Below are 26,557 nucleotides of genomic sequence, written 5' to 3'. Positions count from 1 at the left end.
AAGGAGGAGAGAAATCTGTTTTTCTTTCTTTCCACCCTGATACAACTTTAACGATTACAGCACAGACTTCTATTAAAAGATCCTGAAGTATTTATAATGAATAGGAACGGTACAGAAAACTATCTTTAGTTCACATGAATTTGATCAAAACAACTCACAAGAAGTTCTCTGACAAACTAAAAGCTGCAAGCACTTGATCCTTTCTCCCCTGCAGGAGTCTGTTCTGTGGATGCACAGACTCAGGGTGTGGGAAGAACCTGCTGAGACTACCAATGGATCTATTATTTGGCTCATAAAACTTGTAAAAATCTCACAGAATGTACAACGTGCTATTGTGTCCATAAATCTCTTTCATGACTTGGTGAGCAGCTTGACTCAAAGCAGTCTGGCCTGCTTTCTCTTCTACCATAAAAGAGTTTTTGAAAGAGCCATTTAACTGTGACCATGGTTTCAGCAACAAAGGAAGGGTTGAAGGATACTTCAGTACTCAGACTCCAGCAAATCAGTACTTTTTTTTCTCTCCTTAGAACTTATTTTTGCATAATTAGTTTCCTTTATACACTGCATGAACTAATACATCAATATTCAAGACACAGGAAACTGCCATTTGTGAGCTGTACTTTAGATTCAAGTATTAGAAACCATAGTGCATCTATACAGAGCATTCTCTAAAAATAATGCCTTCAAAGGATTAATTTTATAATCCATGCCTTCTGTCTTCTATCTTAAGCAGAATAAAGCAGGAGAAATCACAGTTTATTTTGCCTTTCCTCTGTACAGAGTATTTCTAAATACAAAGAATTGTTTATATTACTTTTAGTCACCAGATTCTAGCACAGAAAGATTTATATAAAAAGCAAATTGATACAGTCAGCTTCTAAGTTTACCATGAGTCTCTCTGCCCTGTATAGCAACTCCTGCCTGTAGTCACTATGGCCACAATAAAAACTATGGTATTCTTCTCAGTGTGAAACAGCACACTGAACTTAGAAGGTGTTACTTTCACTCATACCTAGATGAATTCTCCACATTCTGTTTATAATAAAATCCAGTTTGGAAGAGATGTTGATCACTGTCCAGCAGGAGAACATTCTGAACAAGTATTAATTATCTTTCTGATGAGACTCACAAGAAGCATGTTTGCATCACTCCAGAAACAGTGCTAATTTGCAACTGTGACAGTGCAGGACCACAGGATCAGCTCTGTGTCCAGTATCCCTTTTTAAATTTACTTCTAAAATGTAGTTAGTTTAAAACTAGCTGCTTGTCTTGGAGTTGAAGGACACTATGTATTCCTGCACAGCCTTATGATGTGAACCAGTTACGAGGATGACACATTTGATCATACTGGATCTTTCAAAACAGCTGCCTACAATTAGCATGTCAGGGAGTAGCAGCAGTGGAGCTCCTCCCCAAGGAAAGGTGATGCAGGAGCACACGGTGGGCAACACACTTGCCTACAAGGTGCAGTCCCACAGTGCCAAGACAAAAGCAAGTTGAGCAGGGTGATGACATCAACAGGTCCTATCACAGCCCAGTGAGACTCTGGTGAGACAGAGTAACAGGTCAGGTTCAAGGTCCATCCAGGAATTCCCAGACAGCACTTCAAGAACAGGGCTAGAGGCAGGTAAACCTAACACACAGCTCAGGCAGGGCCTGAAGGCCCCAGTCTGAGCTTAAATGGAGCCCTTGCTCAGTGGGTGGGGGAGGATGTCCTACTTAAGGCTGGTCAGGACACTTGAAGCCAGTTAGTGCCCTCAGGGCCCTGATACAGTACACTTTACTTGGGTCTGTAACTCCTAGGTACAAGCATCAGCAGCCAGACTATCCCACGACAACTTAAATTTGTGCCACATACTACTTTCAAGATACTGCCATTTTTTACACAGCAAATTACTCCAAAGCTTCTCTTCTCTTTTACAGTCTGAGCACCAAGATGAGAGAAACAAGAATCAGTTCCAAGACTCTGTGCACAATTAGCTTGTTCTAGTATCAGTTTTGATGTACACTTCATACATCATATATGCTTAACTCTCAAGTTTGTGTTTTCAGTCATAGAATCATAGAATCCTAGGGGATGGAAGGGACCTCGAAAGATCATCTAGTCCAACCCCCCCCTGCCAGAGCAGGATCACCTAGAGCACATCACACAGGAAGGCGTCCAGGCGGGTTTTGAATGTCTCCAGTGAAGGAGACTCCACAGCCTCTCTGGGCAGCCTGTTCCAGTCCTCTGTCACTCTCACAGTAAAAAAAATTTTCTGATATTCACCTTGAATCTCCTATGTTCCAATTTGCATCCATTACCCCTTGTCCTATCACTGGTCATCACTGAAAAAAGCTTAAATCCATCTTCCTGACACTCACCCTTTACGTATTTGTAAACATTGATGAGGTCACCCCTCACTCTCCTTTTCTCCAAACTAAAGAGACCCAGCTCCCTCAGCCTTTCCTCACAGGGGAGATGTTCCACTCCCTTAATCATCTTTGTGACTCTGCGCTGGACTCTTTCAAGCAGTTCCCTATCCTTCTTGAACTGAGGGGCCTAGAACTGGACACAATATTCCAGATGCGGCCTCACCAAGGCAGAATAGAGGCGGAGGAGAACCTCTCTTGACCTACTAACCACACCCTTTCTAATGCACCCCAGGATGCCATTGGCCTTCTCAGCCACAAGGGCACATTGCTGGCTCGTGGTCATCCTCCTGTCTACCAGGACCCCCAGGTCCCTTTCACCTACAGTGCTCTCCAGCAGGTCAGCCCCCAACCTGTACTGGTGCATGGTGTTTTTCTTCCCCAAATGCAAAACTCTACACTTGCCCTTAGTGAACTTCATCAGGTTTCTCCCTGCCCTGATCTCCAGCCTGTCTAGGTCTCTCTGAATGGCAGCACAGCCTTCTGGTGTATCAGCCACTTCTCACAGCTTGGTGTCATCAGCAAACTTGCTGAGGGTACATTCTGTACCCTCATCCAGGTCGTTGATGAAGATGTTGAACAACACCGGTCCCAGTACTGACCCCCTGAGGAACTCCACTAGTCACAGACCTCCAACTAGATTCTGCCCCATTGACTACAACTCTCTGACTTCTTCCTTTCAACCAGTTCTTGATCCACCTCAACCAACACTTTTCTGCCTCAGGAAAATACTAACTATATTTTCCTGGGCATCTGAAATATGAATCTGTCTCTCAGAATTTTGGCATCCCGAATCAGCAAAATAGGATTCCCAAAAGTGCTAGTTTTCTCCCCCTTCTCTTACTATCTCTTTGTCATTTAGGGATATTTTTTCACTACTTCAGCAACATCTGTCAAAGCCTACTCAATTGGCATCGAGCCTACCTAACTAGTACCAACACTACATGCTCAAAGTAAATATGCACACATTAAATGTCAAATATACTTGTGCAAATGGCAATGTTGGTACAAGCATAGTTAGAAAACATACAGAAACCTATTATTTCAGCTTTGCAACTCGAGTAGCTTAGTGTTCTGCAGTTTAAACCTGACTTAACACTGCTGTCATAATTTATTCAAGGAGCTGGAAACTTATAGACATTAATAAAATACTTAGCATAAGGCAAGCTAACGAACAAAATGAACACATACTTGCTGAAACTTAAGCCAACAGAGGGGGTTTCCAAGATCCTTTTGTTACGAATTCAGGCACATCTCTCACAATCATATTAAATGGATAAAAAATTATTGATGAGAGTCCTCCTTTGTGGATATATGTGGATTTATGATATTTCTTTTGTGTAATACTACATTTCTGGAATTGGTTGTTAGTAAACTGGTCTTTTACGACCAAAAAATGTTCTTGGGGGTTATATTAATTAGAAAGCAATTCCTCTGTATTTTTCAAAGTTGTAGTTTAAGATCTTCTTGTCAACACTGCATTACATTCTCCTAGTTCTTCAATCAACTTGAACCCTAACCTGGGCACTTCTCCACGTCCCTCAAATACGAACACCCAAAGAGGGAATCCTAGCAGTTGACTCGCTCTCCTCAGTCTCTTCCTCACCTCAACCTGAGGCAGAAATACATGTTTCCGAGAAATTCAGGCTGTCCACTTGAGCAGCTACAGAAATACCCTATGTTCAAGGATAACCTGTGTTTATCAGACACTTTCCAGAAGATTACAGTCTTTTAAAAGACAGGGAAGAAAGCCCAGAAATTAAAGAAGCCCATTGTTGAGAGACAAGACATAGAAGGTAGATTCATCCAAGGTTCTAGGAAATAATATTTACTTAAATAAAACATGTTGAAAGGTACTAATTCCACGGAAATTACAGCACTGCAAGAGACCCTCAGTACAGAATCACATCTCCAAGGTTTCTGCCAAAGTTTCTATATTGCAAATTCAGGACTGTTTTTTAAATAAAATTTATGAATGTCCAGATTGTTGTGGTTTTTTTTTTTTTACTCTAACAAAATACACATTTATATATCTTTTTCAGCACTCTCATCTTTTACAAAACAAAAAAAGAACTTACAATTCTTTCATTCCAGTTACTTTTTAGACCAAAAATCAACTTTTGAGTGCAGTGTAAGTATGTTGCTAAAACCATAAACCTAAATATGACATTTTTATTATATTTTCAGATGTGTTCCTTTACTTCCCCAGAAATCTATAAGCAAGAAATATGCATCCTTTTAATCTGTTAACAAAGGCAAGATCATACGTAGTCACTATGTAACTGAAGAGAGATCTCAATATAAAAATGCATCCTAGACCCAAAGCACAATGCCTACAAGTATTTCACTGAAGCATGCAGAAAATAGTCTGACACACATAGTTCTTCTGTAGCAAAAGATAGACAGAAGCACTATCTAACTACAAATGACTGGAAACGCTACTGGCAGTGCTGGTTATATACTAAAAAAAAAATAATCTTTTGAGGGTAAGAAATGGTATCTTACCTTAACATACTCCAAAGTAGGATCCAGAATATTCTGATCTCTGTAAGAACATAGGGCAAGCAGGGATGAAGAAAGAACATGAAAACAAAACAAACAAACAAACAGTGAATACAAATATAATCTCATATTGAGAAGAAGCACTTATATAAACAATGGGCTACCAATTAATGTTAAAATCCTTGTTTAAAACTGTGTGTTAGTTAAGATGGCCGATGCTTTCTACCCTTTAACAAATAAATAAATCACTAATTTCTTCTAGAAGTTCAGGTAGTGGAGCCACTAGTACTTAACTTGGGAAAAATAAGTTGATTATACAGATTTAAGCAAAGCAAAAACAATCTTGAAATTTCAACAGATAGCTGAAAATACTTATATACTACTTAAAACACGTGAAATACATTTACAAGAGCTCTCCCAATGGCTTCTAAATGTATTTATTTCCTTGTATGTTTTCCCATTTAAGCTAATGCTAGTGTTGAAAAGGCATTGATAACACAAGAAAGCAAGAAGTAAAACATTCACTTTTTATATAAACAAAGCAGAGAATTCATAGATATGCAACAGTATAATGTTTTATTTTATATTTGGGAAAAAAAATATGGTTATTGCACTTGTTAAATTATCAGAATTTCAACACTGCAATTATTTGAAAGCCAAGTCATTGCTCTATTTTAAAAGAGAAGATCTTGGTTTTCTACATATACAGATGGCAAAGAGCACAGAATCCTAAGTGAAAAGCCCTATGATCAATTACAACTCTTTCTATAGACAGAAATACACATGTATTTTCAAAGGTTTTTTGTATACTTGTTCTTGTTTGAGAACTAGCAAGTTAACAGTTTGCAGAACACAACTGGATGCTTTCTACAGAACCTGGGATGACATGCATGGTACTGTCTTCAATACATACATGTAACAGTCACAAGGACAAACCTGCAAATCCACAGAGGGATCAGGAGCTTCCAAGAGCAATCAAGTTGGCCACATGGACAAAATGTGCCCCATAAATTTAGCAACAGTTTGATGGAAGTTGTTACAATGATGCAAAACTGGAAACCTAATAAGCAGCTTCAGATACATAGAAATTGGGTTTCATTGGAAAGAACCAACCCAGAACAGTCTCTTAATCACAGAATCACAGAATTCCCTCTGTTGTTTCAAATGTAATTTGAAATTTGTATTAAGTTTTTAGTTTGTTTCTCTAACAGTGTTTCATCCAGAATACCTATACAGAGGCAAAACAAAACCCTCCCACATCTTTCCCCTGCCCATAAATGATGGGGCTCAGTTGCTCAGGCTGTATCATGGGTTACTGTTTCACATTACCCCAAACTTATCAAGGGTCAAGTTCAATTTTCAGCTTAGTTTTTAAAAAACAGTAACAATGCTGCCAGATTCAATGGAAACAGAATTTGGACTATATGAAACTTTTTCCTAGCCAATAAACAAAGAAAGATCAGTTTAGTAACTGTATGCACATAAGATATGTACAAGCATACCAGAGAAAACAGAGGTGAAACATAGAGGAAAAAGAAAAAGCAAGCTTCTAAACAGGAAAGAAGTTATTTTTCTCAACACTTTGCAATTTGACTGGGGAAAAAAAAAAATCAATCCCATTCTTAATCAGTTCAACAAAGTAATTAAGCACGCAAATATTGATCTTCATAGTAAGTTTGACTTCACAGCAGAATTTATTTGCATCTGTTTAGCTACAACATGTGTGTATTAGACCCTGCCCATAAGTCAGCTGTTACTGTGTAAACTGTGGGTTCACAGCTTGGGTTTTATTACACATTTTGGACTCCTAATTATCAGATAAGCCCTACTTCCATTCAGATAAAAAGCACATTTAAAGCAGAAAGATATCATCTGGAACAGAGAATTTTTCAGAACACCTCAAGGGCTGCAGAAGGACACAGAGTATTGACATCATGCTCTTTTCATACTCATTCTGTCACAGAGAAGAACTTAAGAAATAGATGCAAACACACTCCCACATGGATTCTGGGTATTCACTTTGCTCCCAGACTCTATCTTTCATGACAAAACAAAATCCCTTTCCAGCATTTCTGTCCTCATAGGGTGGAAAAAAAAATTAAATAAAAAATTAAAATAAAATAAAGAGGAGGAAAAAAGTGCCTGACTTGATACAAGTAATTACACCATTCTCCTGAGAACTGTAAGTCCTCTGTTGGCCCTCCTTCACACGCACAAGGTCTATGTGGAAACCATAGCAGCATAAATAGTCCGCTAGTAATAATTAATCACTAAAATAATGCAGTTAGTCATCACAGTCTCAACCTTCACCATTCTGAGGGTGTCCTAGTCAGAAATACATTCTTTCTAGAAGATCCCTACTAACATCTGACACTACCTTCCTCTCTGCTGGCTGAACTTGCAGACATACAACCCTTTAATCTCTCTCTACTAGTTCTTGGCAAACGTCTCAACTTCCTTTCCAGCTATAAGATTCATATTACAATTACAGGTTTTTTTGAGTGTATAGGTTTCTTACTGATATTGCCAAGAAAAAAAGAGCTTGAAAGTCAGGCATGGAACTCCATCAATCCTACAAAAGATGATGACAAAAAAATGTAGAGCTGCTCCTTCGCTTGTCTCATATTCACCCAAAACAGAATCTGTTGCAACAATTAAGAACTTGGTGACATACTGGTTGGAAGTTACTGTCTGTGAGCAAGCACTGATACCTTTGAACACTAAAAGAACCAGCTTAACTTCTCAGAAAGCAGGGATTTCATGATATGTAGACTCCTTCAAGATGCAGCTAAAGCTGAGATGAGAATGGGAATGGAATTCAGATGTTATTGGATGCTGTTCTTCCACTTCTCAACACCTTTACACATTGATTCTATGAAAAAATCTTTCTACTAACAATTGTACATTACCTCCTCTCATCTTTGTTGCTGTAAAGAATCCTGCAACATAGAGACCTTGACACACTAAGCTGTATTAAACATTTGCCTTCTCAAGGCCTTTGGTATCCTCAAGGACATAGTCACAACTATAAATTAGTTGTGATAACTTTAACAAAATTTAAGCATAGACACAACAGTGCTATCAAAGATGCCCAAATCCTCACCATCATTCAGCTATCACATAGGTATTCTTACAGTGACAAAAACTGCTGAATGGCTCTGAAGCAGATTTTTGCTGCACTTCTAACAACATACTTGTGGAAAAAACATTAGGGACACAGTGACAGTATTTGATGTATGAAATTATATTTATTTTAAAGTGGCCTTTGTTGGTGATGTTTTCAAAAGCATCTTCTTTCTACTAGCTGGAAAGAGTGATCTTGAGAAGAACCACCTTTGTGATAATACCAATGCCAACAGCAGCAATGCCAAATCAGAGTGACAGGCTCAAAGGAAGCCTGAGAAACTGAAAATGTATCAAGCTGTTGCATGGCTGCTTACACAGAGGGAACTGCTAAAAGAGACCAAATGGGATCAAATGCCTTCTCCAGTTTGTGTCTTTGAAATCTCTCCACCTACATAGATTTAAGAAATACACTACTACTTAAGTATGAAGGTGCAAGTTTGAGCATGCTAGACATACTGTGTTTCAGTATATGTACTGCAGGCTGATGTTATTTGTACTGTAAACTAGAGTAAAAGACCTAGTGATTTTATCCTCCAGCAGCTTCTGCTTCACACACACTCCTACTACATTCCTAAGGCCATTACACCCTTCTGTCTACAGCTGCACAACACCATGCACATGAGTCATTCAAACACCAGTGGAAGTAAGTGCAAACTGCTATGACTAACTACGTAATGACCTGCAGCTCACACAAGAACAGCAGGGACCCTACAGTAACTAAAAATCAATAAAATATACAACGTGCTTTTCCCTGAATTAAATGACATCTCAACTCATTCATATTTGTTCAGAATGTCCTTGCAGAGACAATGTTAGGGCCATTTACTTTTACCACTTCAATCTTCTGCTTCCCCCCCCACTTGCTCTACCTATCACAGAAGAGATTATACCCCATTTTTTTCTATCATTTCCAAAGAAATTTCTGCTTCTCCACCACATACGGTTCCGGTCCCTACAACCTGTTCAAAAGCTAAGGCACCTCTATTCTTTTCCCTTTATTTTCCTTAACATTTAGGAGCCCCAAAGCCAAAACTCTGTTCTTCAAATCCTTTCTTAAACCTTCTGTTCCCAAGACTGCTACAACTATGTGAAAGCAGTGGCTGGGCAACAAGACCACTGCTTATCCAAAACAGTCACTGTTTCTACAAATTTTTCTATATATATGCTGTCATCTATCAACTTATATCTTCAGCTGGCAACTCTTTACAATCAGTGCTTTAGTTGCTGTAGTTATTCAGAAGCTAGCTCCATGGATTTCTAAGTATTCAAAAATAATTTAGCTTTGCAAAGTTATTATGCACATTCCCAAAAGACTCACACTGGCTCTACCATTTTTTTCAGCAACAGAACAGAAAGACTGAAAATACCTTTAAGAAGAACAAACTGTGAAGTGCAACAAAGCAGTGCTAAGGTATTAAGGAGGAAAGCAAGGTTATGGTAGAAGAGGAGTTGTGAAGAACTGACTGTAGCTTCTGTGATACTTCCAGAGGCCAGCAGGTATCTCACAACTGATCATAAGAACACATATCAAACTGTAGCATGGGAGAAAATTCCAATGCTATATAGCTTTTACTAACAAACATTTATTGCTGAAAGAAGTACCACTGCCAACAGTGGTTTCACCCAGAAGGTGACAGATTAACTGGTGGCTGGCAGCACATATAAAGTTGGTAAAACTTCTGATGCAGAAATATTCTATCACAATCTAAAATTAGAAAGTCAGTCGTCCTAGTACAATATTGTAATGATCTCTTCTGATTTGTCATGTTTTTAAAAAGAAGGCCTCTAAAATGATTGCTGCCCTGATTAAGAAAAGTTTTTACTCTAAGTAAGCACCTGAAGTGCAGACGAGCAAAAAGGTATTTTAAAATTGTGGTTTTGCTATGTGCTTTCTACATGTCTTCATTCAGGGAGTGAAAACAGTAACTTTCACATCAATCTGCAGGATTGCTGGTTATTAGCCACAGGGACCAACATACTGTTGTTATGCCCTACAGTAGCCACGTAAAGTGGGGATCTTTATTTAAAGTACAAAATGGGTGGAAAGGAAAAGTCACATGTGGACAGGAGGCACACTGAGGAAGCAATACAGTACTTGATAGAAATGAATAGAGCTCTCCAGAATCTTTACAGAAGAGACCAGGAAACAGCAGAGCATTTCAGGTGTGATGGAAAGAGTAATTCAATAAACTTCCCATTACATACTATCACAGAATCATTTTGGTTGGAAGAGACCTTTAAGATCATCTGGATATGTTTAAAAGTCATCTAGATGTGGTGCTTGGGAATATGGCTCAGTGCTGGACTTGGTAGAGTAGGGTTAATGGTTAGACTCGATGATCTTGAAGGTCTTTTCCAACCTAAGTGATTCTGTGATCATCAAGTCCAAACATTAAGCTAGCACAGTGTCAAGTCCACCAGTAAACCACGTGCCTACATACCACACCCACACATCTTTTAAATACCTCCAGGGATGATGACTTGACTACTTCCCCGGACAGCCTGTTCTAATGTCCTCTGTCCAAAGGAAAAAAAGCAGTGTCCTCTGCCTAAAGAGGAAGTTTCAGGCATTACACCAAAGGCATAACCGTTTTTACTTTAGAAGTTCAGTGGTTATACAAAAAATTCCTCCCCACCTTACCCTAAAAATTTAAAGGGAACCAAAGGTATTGACTTTCTTCCTGTAAATTTTGCAAATATTTTCATATCTGAAGAACTACTCTGCATTCTATAAACCAAACAAACAGTATTATTTACTTTTCACCACATGGGAAACATGTAAAATATGTATTTTACTTGGCATATTCAAATTTTAACTTAATAAAATTTTATTTTTATTTTCGTTTTCAAAGTGCACCTAACTATATGCTCGAAGTGCACACACAGTATGTCAACAAGTAACACATATTCAACTAAATTTAGCCAGCAAATAACAAAGTAAACACCATCTAAATATGGGACCCACCACACAGAACTCAAAACAGAATTTGCAACATCTGCAGAAGCAAAACAGGCTGCAAATTCTGACAAGGAAGAAGCAAATCCCTGAATAGTGTACTCCTCACTAAGTACTGCCTTGCTAGCTCTTTTCACTTATAAATCAACCGTGAATTCAAGGACTTCAGCAGGTCTCATCTATTGTGGTAGTAACAGCAAAAGGAAAGAATAACTCAAAATCCAGCCATTAATGGCTATATACCTCAAGGTTCTGCTATCTTCCAAATGTACCGCCCTCCAAGGACAAGGTCCTGCAGAGAATAGTGAATCTTCTTAACTTTATGCTGAAGTTACTCTATTAATATCAATAGTATTAACCAAGTTTAAAATTGAGCATTTTTTTTTTTCCTGAAAAGTTATATATGAGACAACTATGCAAGTCTGGCTCAGCTAAACACACAGAACCTTGAAGATCAGAAATATTGAAGAGTACAGAACATCCTAAATGACCAGATAAACTAATCTACTGTAGAATAACTCTCTGCTGCAGCAATAAAAAGTCCATTGCTAGATGACAGCACTTTATCTGAAATAATGGGTAAAAATGCTGACATAGAAAAATGAGAGAAAAACAGTCTGCTGACTAGTACTCAAAGTCTGAAGTCTAGCCAAATATGCAGTTGGACATACCAAGCCTACTTTCCAAACTGCAGAAATGAAGTATACTCTTAGTATCTATATGGAGATACTTAGAGATAATCTATACAATACATTTTAGTTTACAAGTTATTTGCCACATTTTCATCTTTTGCAACAGCATTCAGCGAGTACTGAAAGACATTTAGAGCTACTGGTTTGCCCATTGCCTCAGTGAAAAAATCAAGCTAATCACAGCCTGTCTCCCCCTCCTCCAATTAAATCTTTCTTTTTTAGAAAAAAGATTAAAAGATTAAAATTATAGTTCTGTAGTTGGAACTCTATGTTATATATATATATATATATACACACACACACACAGTTAAAGTAAAGACAGTAGACAGTAAAGTTTTAAAAATGGGGGGGAAGAGAAATCTAATTCTGAGTACCTGGTAGGTCAGAAACTCTCATGAATAAGTGACACAACAAAGCATTCAGGGCATTATACACAATTTAGAGAAATGTAGAAAGTATTTTGATTCCAAGCCAGTTTCAACAGTACAACCTGTTTATCAGTGACTATTTTTGAAATGTTAGTATAGACAAAGAACGGAATTTTAACAAAAAATTGTCTTTCCAAGTGTGAACAGATTAAATTCTTACTGGAAAAACAACTAGTAAAGAGGAAGTAAACCAGCATATATCGACAAATATCCGGTATAAAGGGAAACAGCCATGTAAACTAATGTCAGCTAGATTTCTCATATACATACTTTAACAGTCAAATATCTTTATTAAAAAGTCTGAGTCAGACACACATAAAATAGCAAGAGCTTTAAAACAGGCATGTTACTCTAAAAACTACATAAGAAATTAACAACATTATTCATAAGACATGGAATCTAGCTTTGATTTTACTACTGTGCCAGATTATCCATCCTGAAGTTTGTAAGCACAATGAAGAAAAAAAAAACAACTTGGTGCAAATTTGGATCCTATTTCTGAAATCTTAACAGTCAACAATTTCACATCAGAGCTATTATTAATCTGAATTTAACGTTGTTGCAAAGCCTGTTTGTTTCAACAGGAATATAGGCTGGTTTTGTTTTGTTACGGGTTTTCTTCCTTATGACTTTGCAGGCAATAGAGAAATCACCAGTACTGAGAAAGGAACAGATTTTTCTTTTCTTCATCATTCTTCATTCATCTTCTTCATTCACTGACTATGATGATCACATCTTTACCAGCCTGATTCCATAAGAACACAATGTTGAAACTATCACACGTCACTTGCATTATTTCTCTGCTCACTAAACAACTTTGGAACTAATGACCTGTTTGACAGTGCCATATCAAAACCACATTTCTTTCTTACAGTGTCAAAAATAAGTGGCTAGAGGCAGCAGAGGGAATTACTTCCTCCATGACAACTTACGAAGAGGAAGACTGCCATGAGGTTCAACATTTAAGTCAGAAAATTCACAGAAGAAGAAGCACCACAACTAACATAACCTTGAAAAAAGTCCTTGATTATGTTTATTCTATACTAAGTACTAAATAATATACGCAGCAGCACCCATGACCATGGGTTTTTGTGTATCTTCTAAAAGCACTAATTTCTATTCAAAACCCCAACTGGAGAAGAAGCCTTCAATATGTGTCTTACAGTCCTCTTTCTTCTTTTTTCCCTGGTATGTGGACTGGATTACAAATAATGAACAGTATATATAGAGCCCTACTGAAATTCAAACAAAACATAAAACTTACATGAGAAGCATTTCTTTTGGAATCAGACTCTTGTTAGTTTTCATTAAACTGTTTGTTACAGTTTTCAATTAGGAAATTTAGGAACACAGAAGAGTAAAGCTTGCAGGTGCCAGAAGCAATTACTTGTTCTGCTACCTCTTGCAATCCCACTGCTTCATGAAACAGAGAGCACAGCACCAATATTGGAATCTACTTTTGCTTTGGAATATTTGCAAAAGATTCTCTGCAAAAACCTTTGCTCCATTCTATCATAATAACCCTTGCAATTCTTTGCATCTCTACACTTAGGAAACATTTCAGTATTGCCATCAGAGCCAGTACTAGACCCACAAAGACAACAACTATGTTAACCCCAGAACCCAAGAGAATGGCGCAGAATGTCAAAAATGGTCTTTGACAGCTCCCTTTGTTACTACATTCAAACATACTGTGATAGTGCTAGTTCTGTATTGCTTTTAGGACTTGCTTATCTGAAGGATATTTGGGGGTGAGGGAAGAACCACTCATCCTTCCCAAACATTAGAAGAGAAAAACTTGAATGATTCTGCTTCCCTGAAAGAGACACTAATTGCACAAAGCCATGAGTATCAGCATCGTGAAATGAAGCATTTGATAAAGCAAATGTAGGCAGTACTCTTTGGCTCAGTAAGAAGAGCAAACTGACTTGCTTCTTCATCCACACAAGATTGAAACTTTAATAATTAAATTATAACTAATAATTTAATAACACATTATTAAATGGAAAAATAATTTAAAATGCTTGGAAATTCTTGGTTTCCTGATGACAGCCACAAGACAGGTCAGAAAAAAAGACTCTCGGTTCTAGCACAGATATTCATCTGAGCAATTTTTACTTTAAATAAAGGCATCATAATATAAAACAAAACTAATTAAACTAAGATAACCCATGGATCAAACGTCAAATGTTTTTACAAGTATATTTAACGTGGAGGCCTTGGTCCTTCAAGAAAAGAAAACATCTCTTGCAAATCATGTTTGGTAACTGCTCTTGAAAAGGAAGATGTAAGATAAAACCTCAGTGTATACCCACAATTTTCATTTTATGGCTGGTTATATTCTCTAAAAGTATGCAAGTTAAAGAAGCAAATTATGTAGAAAATCAGTTTGTGTAAGCAGGTACATCTCCGAGATCAGTGACAGAGGAATACTAAACACACTGAGCCCCTTCTTTCAAAGTGAATGGGGTATAGAGAAGAAAGACTTATTTTCAAGTGAGAAAAAAGCTCGATCCTATGTGCCGCAAGCAAAACGCACACAAAAAACAAACAATCTACACAGACAACCCCACAGAATTAGAACTGTCCTTCCCTCACAAGATTTCAGAACAAGAAATCTTAGTCTTGGACACAGCAAAACTATAAATCCTAATACTGAAGCATTTGTTTATCTTTTCTCAAACTGTCACACAAGCAACCTAACACACACATCTTTGTGCCTTTATGTGCATTACACTGCATTTTTCTTGGGTTAGCTGGAACTTTTTCCCAGTTTATAGACCTCAATGTGAACAAAAAAATGGACATTTACAAAATTAATTTACAAAATTATTTACTTTTTTGTAAGCCATGAAATATCAACAATGATAACAGATTCCCCAAAGAAATACTAGTTATGAGTGTCGAAGTCTTTCTCATGAGTAATTGATATTATAACCAGGAAGTCCTGCAAGAAAAATGAACAGGGATAAATTGCCATTAGCTCAGTATAAAATGGGCTCCACTGAGTCTTCAAGAAAAACAGCTCAAATATAGCTCTGGGTTGGAGGAGCTGGCATATTCCTCTCCTTTTCCTCTGTGCTCTGTGTAAGCGCTGAATCCAAATCAAAACCAAGTTTGAACAGTTTGACTTCCTGGTTAAAACTGCTCTGTTCAAACAATGCAAAGGGTCATTTGAAAGCAATGTAGTGACTTCTAAATATTTCCTCCATGGAAATAGCACATGCAATGCCATAGTTTTTATGCATTCAGAGGCAAGACCTAGTCCTTAAGATTTATTTTTTTAAAAACTACACAGATCTCAAAAGAAAGACTAAAAATTCCAACTAGATCCCACAGAAAGAGAGGCATAGAAGGACATTTTAAACAGGTATAAATATTTAACAGTCTATATATTGACTTATTGCAAAAGAAATAATATTTTTAAACTTAAACTAATCAAGTAAGTAAAAAAAAAAGGTAGGAATCCTCAGGATTCCTCAAAGCTATGCATCAGATTCACTCCTCTCCTTCCCCACTCTGCCCATGTTTTGCACTGTTTTTTGTTTGGCTTCTTCCACCAAGACCTACATTTGAGAACTATAAAGAATAATCAACCTCTGACAGCATCCACAGTTATAATAAACAGCTGCCCCTATAACTGGACATTTAAAGGTCTAGAAAAATACACAGTAATTCCTATACAACAAACATACGTAAATTAAGGGTTTATAAGTTACCTGGCATGGAGTTTGTTGCTCTTCCCGTTTTGCAGAGGATACTCTTCTATAACATCCTGTACAAAAGGTGGCTGCTGCCGGTGCGTTCTGGTGTATGGCAATGTTCCCATGTGGCTAAACATATCACAAGACCTAATGGGAATTGTCCCCTTCTTCTTCCTGGGGAGAGTACCATGGATAGAGATGTCTTGAAGGGAGTTTGAGCGTTGGTCAGTTGGTGAAGGTTTAGTGGTCAACAGGTCCATGGAAGAAGCTAATGAGAACTGGTGGTTCACTGGGCCATTTCTGGGAAGACTTGAAAATTTTCCTGCAGCTATCATTTTTGGTTCTGAAAAAAAACCAAACAAAATTTATCATAGCACATCTGCCAAAGTCCTCACTTTAATGGAAGTTAAATGACACAACAAAGGCATCTAGAACTGAACTTTTGCTTTGCGGCAGTCAGATATCTCAGAATGTGGCCTGTATTATAATCCAGTCACGTTGCTCCCAACTGCACTTCAAGTACCTGAGTATATTAACTTTCATACATGTGAAAGGTCACAACAAAAAAAGAACTGATCTAGACACCCATGCAAGAGCAGGCCTTGAGTGATTCTCCATTTTTATCCTTAATTTCCTCTTTTTTTGCTCCTTCATATTCTCTAAAGACTGAGACATCAACTTAGAATCACTAACAAAAAAAGCAGAGTTTTAAGAACATTTTGACTAAAAAATAAATAAATAAAGGATGTTCTATAGCGTGTTTCGGAAGAATATGTTTCTAAATCCAGTAGCTGGCACACTGTGAGGAATGAACCAATTTCTGAGGAGTCTTGCTCAAGTAATAAATCCAGCAGGGAACTGCTCACATATTTCTAACAGGCTGTAAACTAAAGGGCTCTACCCAAGAGATAAGAGTAGGAGCAAATTACTGGAATTCTCCTCTTCGCATGTTGGCTCAACTCACTGTTGACATTAGGGATTTGCATAGCTGTCAGTCTCTTGTACAATCAGTTATAGCCTGCTGTACAGTACAGGTTTTTCTGTTATTGTGAGCAAAAAACTGAATGAGACAAACACTTCAGGCACATTGGCAGATTGCTGTTCTCCTAAAAAAATGCTGCCTTGTGCTCACTTTATAGTGTTATACTACAGAAGACAGGCTGCCTTCCCCTATCCAGTTACATTAGCCTGCAAAAGCCACTCTATGGAATATACACAGACCTAAAGATCAACCAGTCTCACATTATTTAACCTAAGTGTTAGTCAACCAGGTGCCTCCTATAAAAACTGGAAAAGCCACAGGAGCAGTAGAAACCATGAAATCAGAGACCAGAAGCGCTTTTGGAAGTAGCAGTTACAGCAAGAGAGAATCTCTTCTGATCTTGGTCAAGTTTCACGCTGAAAAATAAGTGTAGCATCCTGAAGGCTCAGCAGCCAGGAAGTTAGCTGCTTACAGTGGCACAAGAATTCCTCTGGTTTTGGGGAATGCACAGGTGTTGCAAAGAAAATAGAGCTGACTCTATAGTCTGCCTGCTTCCTTCTCCAACATCACCATCACAGGTACTATCAAAGCATTGCTGCACTGAAGCTACTGTTACTTCTACTCAGAGGTTTCTATAACAAGCTCAGTTTTACAGTAACACTAAAAACGATCTCAAATTTAAGAAGGCATTTTGTTATTTCCTGTCAGGTGCATTGCAGAGATTCCCAGGCTGGATAAGGTTTCCAGGCTTCAACAACAAGTATGTTCCCACTTCTCCCTTATTGAAGTTCCTACAATAAATACTAATTACTATGCATCACCAATAATATTTTGATTTTTTGAAAAAAAAGATATTCAATTTTCCAAGGCTCTGTCTGAGCACAGCTATGAAGAAAAGCCTCTGGAAATAACATCTTTGCCCAGAGAGAATCTGTTCGACGTCAGTCAGGTTTCTTGTTGGAGAGAGTAGAAAAGAGTCAAATTATTAATAAATGACACCTGGAGTACTGTGTCCAATTATAGAGCCCCCAACACAAGAATGACATGGAACTCATGGAGAAAGTCCAGAGAAGGACCACAAAGATGATCGGAGGGCTGGAGCACCTCTCCTATGAGGACAGGCTGAGCGAGTTGGGGCTGTTCAGCCTGGAGAAGAGAAGGCTCCTGGGGGACCTTATAGTGGCCTTCCAATACCTGAAGTGGCCTACAGGAAAGCTGGGGAGGGACTTTTTACAAGGGCTTGTAGTGAGAGGAAAAGGGGTAATGGATCATAAATGGAAAAGGAGAGATTATGTTAGACATTAGGAGGAAATTCTTTAGCGTCAGAGTGGTGAGACACTGGAACAGGTTGCTCAGGGAAGTTGTGGAAACCACATCCCTGGAAGCATTCAATACAAGGTTGGATGGAGCTTGGAGCAAACTGATCTAGTGGAAGGTGTCCCTGCCCATGCAGGGGGGTTGGAACTAAATCATCTTTAAGGTCCCTTCCAACTAAAACAATTCTGTAATTCTGTATTTTTAGTTACACAGGTCCAAACAGAATCTGAAATCCTAAAGAAACAAACCACACTCTCACAAAAGAATCTTACATAAAATACCATATGGACCCTTGATGTGAAATATTAGATAATATCTCACATTTATCATGTTGTTTGAGGACACAGTTTCTGCTGGCTAGCATTAAAAATATCACAATTATTTTCAAAATAAAAAAAGTGCTGTAAAGTAAGTTTTGCAACACAACTGTTCTAAGCAAAACAACTGGTCCAGAGATAGGAAGCTCTAAAATGCAAATGCTTATCACAAAGCTATGACCTCCTTTAGCTACAGCAAACTGACAGAGCTTGTTTCCACTAAATTTAGCTTTACTATTAAAGAGGGATGAGAAAAATCACCTCAAACAATAGGGAGGAAAAAACTTGAAACTTCTTAGAATTCACACATTCATTTTGAAACTTAGTTTTATGTGTCTACTGTAGTAAAGCAACAAGCACCATTTACAGAGTCTGAAAGACTGGAGGGTAGCTTGCTTATATTGCACAAGCATACTACTCTCTTTGAAGGCTGCTGAGATTCTCTACATAATAATTGTACTGTCTCTTTGGTTTATGAAAAACACAGTCTCTGAATTCTGACTATTTCAGTGCAGGTTATCCAGTCAGAGATATTTTCCTTAGGCTTTCCTGTAAGACTACCATTATGCCAAAATGTAACACATGACATTTCTCACAAATGGGTATTAACACCAAGCAGGTATAAATAAAACAAACAAAAAAAAGCTTTGGTTTAGTAGATGCCAGATGAGTCTATAACAGGCTTACAATAAACCTGTCAACCTCTTCATTTTTGAGAATCCATAAAGAAAGCTGAGAATTCCCTCTCATAACCAAATCACAGGATAATTTTTACAGCAATCCAGAAGGTTATCAATTCAACAGTGTGAGAATTCTCAACAAATAATTTATGACTCTCTGAAGTACAGTGTTTTCCGCTTAATTCCCCCTCCTAATAAGCCCTTCTTAATAAAGAAAATCAAACTCCCTCAGTTATGTCCTAATCATTGCATCTTTTATGTCACTCTCAGTAACATCCCATGATTTACCAATTCAATATCTAATAATCAAATTCATACCTGAGTTTTGTTTTGAGGAGCTGAGTCTCAAAGTTAGTAAGAAATACCCACATTCAAGAACTTTGCAAAGAATGTTGCAAACCTCCCTGCAAAACTCCTCAAAAAAAACCAAAACAAAAACCACAAAAGAACAGGTCTGCTAACTGCTACCTTTAAATTCATATGCTTGCCTATTTGCTGCTGTACTGTGTATCTTTTAATAAACATAAAACAAAAACTACAACTATTACAACAGTAACAAAAGTCCTGCCAAATGATCCATACATTTTTCTCGTATTGAATGTAAACACTGCAAGAAAGAACCCTCTTTCAGAAAAATCTGGAATGTCTCAAATACTTTAGCATATGATTCAAAGAATGTTTGACTTTACTAGATAAAGAAATCCTGAAGATTTTACTCCCTAAGAGACAGTGGGCTTTCAACATCTGCCATCATGAAATCAACAATGGAAATGGCAGACATTACAACAGAATGATAGCCCAAAAGGAACTGAAATGTAATTGTACATATTCCCATTTGTCAAAATGCAACATCTAACTAAACAGAGCACTTTGGAAGTTATACAAGTTTCCTCTGACTACATGTAAACAACATCGACTCATGCCAATATAATGTTAACAATGCTAGATTAATTTGTATTTTATACCCAGTGGCATTTCTCTCTCTTCAGTCTGTAATTTGGGAAGGTATACAGGAGTAGAACTGGCAGGAGACAGGCTGTGAATCCAGAGAATTGGAGGACATGAAAGATTTGCAGGTAATTAAATAATGATGTCCTGTTTTTTTGTTACAAATGATGGTGACAGAACACAAATAAAGAAGTCTTTAAAATCATGATGGCATTTATGAAAAATATGAAATTGGACAGAGTAAAATACCTATCTGATGGGCAAGATGAAACATGCACCATACACACCAGTGGGGTGTGCATCTCACCACATCATTGCTCAGAACAAAAAGAAGTGCATGTCCAATGAAATAAATAACCTTTACTTCCCCAAAATAATATAGAAAATATCATTCTACTCTTGCCTTCTTGGCTTTGGGACACAAACTTTCTGGCTCAGTTTGTCTTCATAAAAACTTCTCACACAGTCTGAGAAAATGTTCTGATGGTTCATTGAACCTGATATAGATATAAGAATGCATGCCTGTTCCATACCACAACATAACACAACTAGCGGCAACAGCTGCTATTTTTTTGTTTCAATTGGAGGACGGAAATCAGTTTGCCATCAGAAATTAATGAATGGCATAACAAACAGTCCAAGGCTATACATGCTGATACTAATGAAACCCTCATAAAATGAAATAGAAAAGTAGTCTCTCAAGCTATCTCAAAACTCTGAGTTATATCTAACCCAGTTTTGGACATTAAAAGATCCACACTTCTCTCAAAGTCTCACTGACCTGCAGTCTGGTTGATTCTCCCTGTTGGATCAAACTTTCTGAAGTCTATACCTGTTATTATCACACTGCCAATGGTTAAATGCTTTACTCAAAGTCTTACCATGTCTTTATAATTATATATGCTATGAAGGTAAGAGGCTTGAATATGGTTTAATACATCAACTGAAGAACAACTGCCTTAGGTTCTCAAGTCTTTAGAAGATGGAGTCAACTTTTGGGAAAGCCCTACTTACTTTTGACACAGCAAATCTCCTCACAACCTCCTCCCACTCACCTGCCCTTCCTCCCTCAAAACTATTAACAATAAATTATGAGTGGGAGATATATTACTCTCCTCTCTGCTAAATTACTTGGCATATTTGCATAAATTATACAGATGCACCCAGGAAAGAATGAAAGTGATCAACCTTAATGGTGAGGAAAGTCAAGTTCAGGACAAAAGAAAATGGTCAGTTTCTTTGGATTTATTTTTTGTGTAGTAAGAGAACAAGTTTGGGAAACAGAAAAAGCATGACTGAAAAGTTAACTAAAGTTAACCTATCACAGGAAGAAATAGACTTACAATTGTATCCTCTATAAATTCAAGGTAGATTGCATGTTAATTGTCTCCCTAGATGCAACACAGTTGTCTTCATTAGTATAACAAAAAAGCCAGGCTTCTGGCTCCCAAAATGGCTTAGAAACAGCCTTCTACAATCCGTATTTTCTGCTTTAAAAAAAAAAACAACAAACAACACCAAACATACAAGATAAACTAATGCAATTGCTGCTATAGCAAACAGTTCACAGGACTTTGAGAAGAATATTAAAGTTCAAGAACCTACAGCACGTTATGATAAGGAGAAATAGATAAAGCATACACAACAGTTCAAAGGCTTCAAGCTACTATCAGAAAAAACATGAGTCTGTCAAACATCAAAACCTCCCCACAAGATTACAGTCAGGTCAGTGCTTGCAAAGGGTCTTGCAGTGCTATCAAAATGTTTGTCCTCTCTTTCTCTCTCCTTATATATGCCATTTCATTCCCCCATATATCTTTGAACTGTAATCTGACAATCTAGTTAAGACATTATTTTTAACTGTTACTCTCAGGCAACAGAAAGCACACAGGCCAGGATAAGTGATCTTCAAAATTTCTGTTTTGAGATGAGAGAAATAGATAAACCCCACAATTCTCAGCCAGTTTACATATGTAGAATGCCTTTATATCTATAAAAATGCCATGAAAACGCGATCATTGAAGAGGACTCAATAATAAGTAGAGACCTCCTCATTTGGCCTATAGTATGAAATTATCTCAGAAACTTAAGTGCCCAATCAGTTAGCTCAGTAATCCGGAACTGTGCGAAGCCCTGACTTGAAAGAAACATTCTCTCCCTATTTTGTTGGCAGAAATAAAGGACTTCACCAAGGTTACAGTCAAATTCAAGCATTTTGTCAGCTAATGCTTCAAAAGACAAGCTTTTGTTCCTCCTCTATTATAGGAAGCAATTTATTATTTCGCCTGCTTCTCTGTTCCCACGCTGTTACGGAAAAAAACCACCAAACAACCCACTAACTGAAAATGAAGTATTTAAAAAATCTTTGCAGCAGTAAGTATGCATTTAATTACTTTGAACTATCAACTGACTTACGAAAATTAAAAATGTTGAGGAAAAAAAGAGCTTTTATATACACTACATTCTAACTGACAAAAAAAAAAAAAAAAGAACACAGCAGTTCCTTTCTCTCTACTCCGTGAAGTATCTCGGTATCTCGAGTACCCAGTGTTTCATCCTTAGAGAATATTTAACAGATTTCCATGGGATCCATAAGCTAAGCATCGGATCAACAGTCTCAGTAGTTACTGCCCCAGGTCTGGAATTTCTAGCAGTCCGCAAGTCAACCACCGCCAGGGTGAGGGCTCGCCCTGCTCCGATAGAGGTGGCAGCCCAGGGAGACGCTCACACACAAAACCAGCTTTTCATTCTCTGCCCGAGAAGACAACGGTGTCCCCAAAGTTACCAGTCTGATCACTGCTCCTTCTTTCCAGGCTTTCTGGAGATTAGTTGGAGATTTTGTCCCGGCCAAGCGATCTCCCGGCACTGAGTTCCGTCCAAATCCCCCGGGGCTGTGGAAGCACCTCGACCGGTGGGATCGGGAGGAGCGGGCAGCCGGAGGGCGGCCCCACCACGCCAGCGCTCCGGAGAGCTTCCAGTGACCCAACTGGGACGTTCTCGGGAGAGCCCAAGGTATGGCCGTGCCGCGGTAGGAGCCGGCGGCGTGCACTTGCACCAGCCTGCCCTGGAGAAGAGCAGCTGGCGATAAGTTAACTACGGGTGACTCAACCGGAGCCTTGTAAGAGAGCCTTATCGCTCACTGGTTCAGGCCGTCGAAGTGCGGACCCGGGTCTGCGACTCTCCCGTCCTCACCCCCCAGCAAACGAGGCCGACTCCCGGGCGCCACTCACCTGGGGAGCGCGGCAGCAGCGGGCGCGGGAGGTGGCGCCGGGCCGGCCCCCGCAGCCCTGCGCTGCGTGCAGCAGCTCAGGCAGCGCGGCGGCCGCAGGCGCTGTGAGCGGCAGAGCTCCAGCCCTGATTTACGGCTCTGCAACCACACCCTCTGCGGGCGGCTCAGGCTGAGTCTCGCCGAAGCTCCGACACGCAAGCCCTTCACATGCAGTGACCTCTCGGTGCCCTTTTCCATGGATTTAAGAATTTTACTTCCACAATTTCGCCTCCCAAACTAGCACCACAGTTTCCTAAATCTACCCTGTTCACGGACGACTCCGGGTCTATTACATACTACGCAGCCTTTCCCCTCATCCCACCACGTTACATGAAATTATCTGTGCAACAGGTAGGTGGTATAAAACGCATTTTCTAAAACAGTTAAATAGCTGTAAAGGAGCTAGAGTCACGGACAGAATGATAGCTAGTTAACCTCCTTTTGTAAAACATGCCCTTTAAAACAACCAGATAATTATAGATAGAACATTCGTTTTCAACAAACTACCTCAGGCACCTTCAGCTGTAGCACTGACTCAGCCATAGGGCTTTGCTTAAATAGAAATCAAGGCACGCTCAGTTGATTTTTAAAGCACTGTCTAGATAGATTTTTTCTTTAACATTGTGTTTGTCTCTTTCCTGTTGGCTCAGTCTTTCAGGCTGCCTGGCCAACATTTCTCTGGTTTTGCTGCAGTAATTCTAAAGCAATTTTGGTAACACTGTTGTCTCCCTCTTGTCAGAATCCATACAGTAACGCTCCGCAGACCTCTGCACAGCTATCCCCATTGGCATTAGCTTTCCAGAGGCAAATATTTCTCTGCCTAACCACTTTTATTGATTTTGACACTCAATATTTGATCTCTACTAGTGGTATGGTTCTTCGGTTTTGGGAGATCCTCTTCATGCACTATTTTCATTTCACTGTAATGTTCAATCCTTTTCCCTCTTTCTCCACTTGTACCTGGACTAGCTTTAAAAAGCTCCCTCTGTTGTATCTACTTCAGAGCCTGACCACATGATGTTGCTAAAGTTGTGGTTCTCAACTAAATAATGTCATTAAGGTGCAGATTATTCATCTTCCAGGATGTCTATGTATTATCGAACCAATCATCAAAAATAAATTAAACTGTGGTATTCTCACTCCAAACAAGTTATGCTACATCCAGTAACAACAGCAGCATTAAAATTCCGCATGGTGACATCTCTTGAGTACCAGGTAGAACCAGGACAGCCATCTCTCTGCAGTTTGGATTTTTATGCATTTGTCCAGAACACTGGATTTTGCAATATGAGCTAAAATATCTCACATGGATTTTTTTATTATTATTTTTTTAATTTTTATTTTTTTAAATGAGGCAATTCAAGACAGAAGGAGCACTGGACCTTCCTTTGAAGCGTAGCTAGACCTTAAGAAACATTTAGTTCATCAAGACAAGATTTGTTAGCTGTCATGTATTTTGGAGAAGTAGAAAAGTTTTTCGAAAAGTCTGGGAATTTTCGTAGATATGAGTAGAACATTTGCATTAAGAAAGCCCAAGTAAGATAAAGTTTAGCATAAAACAGAAGAGAAAAAAATAAAGGCAGAGAGCATTCAAATATGCAATTACGGAAGGAGACAGAAGATTAGAAAATTAAATTTATCTAATATACTGACATAAAGAAAGTTCACAGTGGCATTTCTGACTGGTGCTCCTCTTCCCCAATAACTGCACTTGGTTCCTTAAAGCAGGCATGAGCAGGAAATCATTGTAACTCTTGGTATTGCTACACACCTTTCACAAGAACAACATTCAAAACAGAAAAGTTGAGGTAAATGTGAAAGACAACAATTTCCCAAAGGAACACTGGTGCCAGGACATAAGTCACCACTTGTGGCATGCTGTTGGACACAGACTTCTACACTTACATAACTGTCTCCCTTCAGATTACAGAATTAAAACATCATACTGACACTGAACAGAATCTTTTAGTTAAGATCAAAATTCAAACCAATTTCAGATAAAATGAGGCCTAAACACACAACAAAAACTCACACCAATCTTTTGTCAATTAAGTTTTTCCTCAAATGCAATGACATTAGAGCTACTGATGAGCTAGAAAAGCTAGCAAATCCTCAATAGCTGATGGCATTCTGCGTTTGTCATTGCCAGTTGTGGAAAACCAGGTAAGTATTGAGGACAAGAGAGGTACCAAAACTGCTTCAGGCACAGAGACAGATTTCAGAATTTCACTGCCCCAAGTAATAATCTATGTAGACTTCCCATACTTCAGGCACAATCTTTCTCAAAAATATACCTGGGGGAGAGAGAAGAGGATGGAAAGGAACAACAACAAAAAAGTAACAGACTGTGATCCCATCTCAGACACCAAAATGCCTCACTAATACATCCTATGCAAGAAAAACTGAGTTATGGTGAGAATACAAAAAGAGGAGTTGATATACCTGGATTACGCTTTCAGTTCCAATATTCTGACTCACTTCCTGTATAGCCTTTACTTATATTTTTGTAATGTGTCAGTGGTAGAAATTTTTCACAGAAAAGACTGTACAGTACTTCATCAGCTTATCAAGCAGAAGATACTTCAGAAGTGCACATTATTATTTTCCTCATTGCATAAAGGAAAATGTCTTGCTTCTCTATGTAAATCATACATTCCACAGCTCAGGTAAGAAACACCTAAAAGCATGCCAAAAACTCAGATTACTTAGCACACGGGATGGTTTCTATTGGCCAATTCTAAAAACTCAGAAAATTTTAAGGCACTGTAATTGCATAGGAAGTAATGTCATGGTTCATTGTCACATTTTGTGAATAAGACCTCCAAAAGGAGAAGCAATTTCCTTAGTAACATGACTGGGTGATGGGACTGGTAGCTGGGAAGCCCTGCATGAACTGTGATTACTCTTGCATGAGTCATCACATCCTCTTCCTAGGAGTTTTATTCTGTCTTTAGATGAGATTGAATATTGGTCTTTGTCTTCACATGTGACAATTTGTACAACCCACCCTTGTGCATACTTGATGCAAAGCTGTTACAGAGAATTGGCCTGCAATCAGCAAGAATGAAGAATTTGCAGAACTGCCCACACTTGCTACATTAGTTGAGAATTACTTTGAATTAGCTAGGTTAGATTCCTCGATGCAAAACTTTTGCTGTTTCCATACTTGTGATCCACTTTGGAAATGGGTTTACTAAGATGTAGGATAAAGTCTGGAAGCACCAA

The 26,557-nt window shown here is 38.5% G+C and overlaps 1 protein-coding gene across 3 annotated transcripts in view; it reads right to left on the bottom strand.

The window, feature by feature from the left end:
• The window catches only part of BCAR3 (BCAR3 adaptor protein, NSP family member), a 53,549-nt gene extending 30,145 nt beyond the window's left edge, over window positions 1–23,404 (bottom strand). Inside the window, exons 1-3 of one of the 3 annotated variants that reach the window (XM_051625568.1) lie at window positions 23,295–23,404; window positions 15,836–16,163; window positions 4,918–4,957 (exon numbers count right to left, since the gene is read on the bottom strand). In XM_051625568.1, coding sequence (XP_051481528.1) covers window positions 4,918–4,957; window positions 15,836–16,155 — 360 coding nt within the window. In that variant the 5' untranslated portion in view covers window positions 16,156–16,163; window positions 23,295–23,404. The other 2 variants (XM_051625569.1, XM_051625571.1) reach the window with 2 other exon arrangements.
• Window positions 23,405–26,557: the final 3,153 nt, after the last annotated feature.

The sequence above is a fragment of the Apus apus genome, chromosome 7 (genome assembly GCF_020740795.1).
Source record: "Apus apus isolate bApuApu2 chromosome 7, bApuApu2.pri.cur, whole genome shotgun sequence".
Lineage (NCBI taxonomy): Eukaryota > Metazoa > Chordata > Aves > Apodiformes > Apodidae > Apus > Apus apus.
This window is presented reverse-complemented; position numbering and strand designations above follow the sequence as displayed.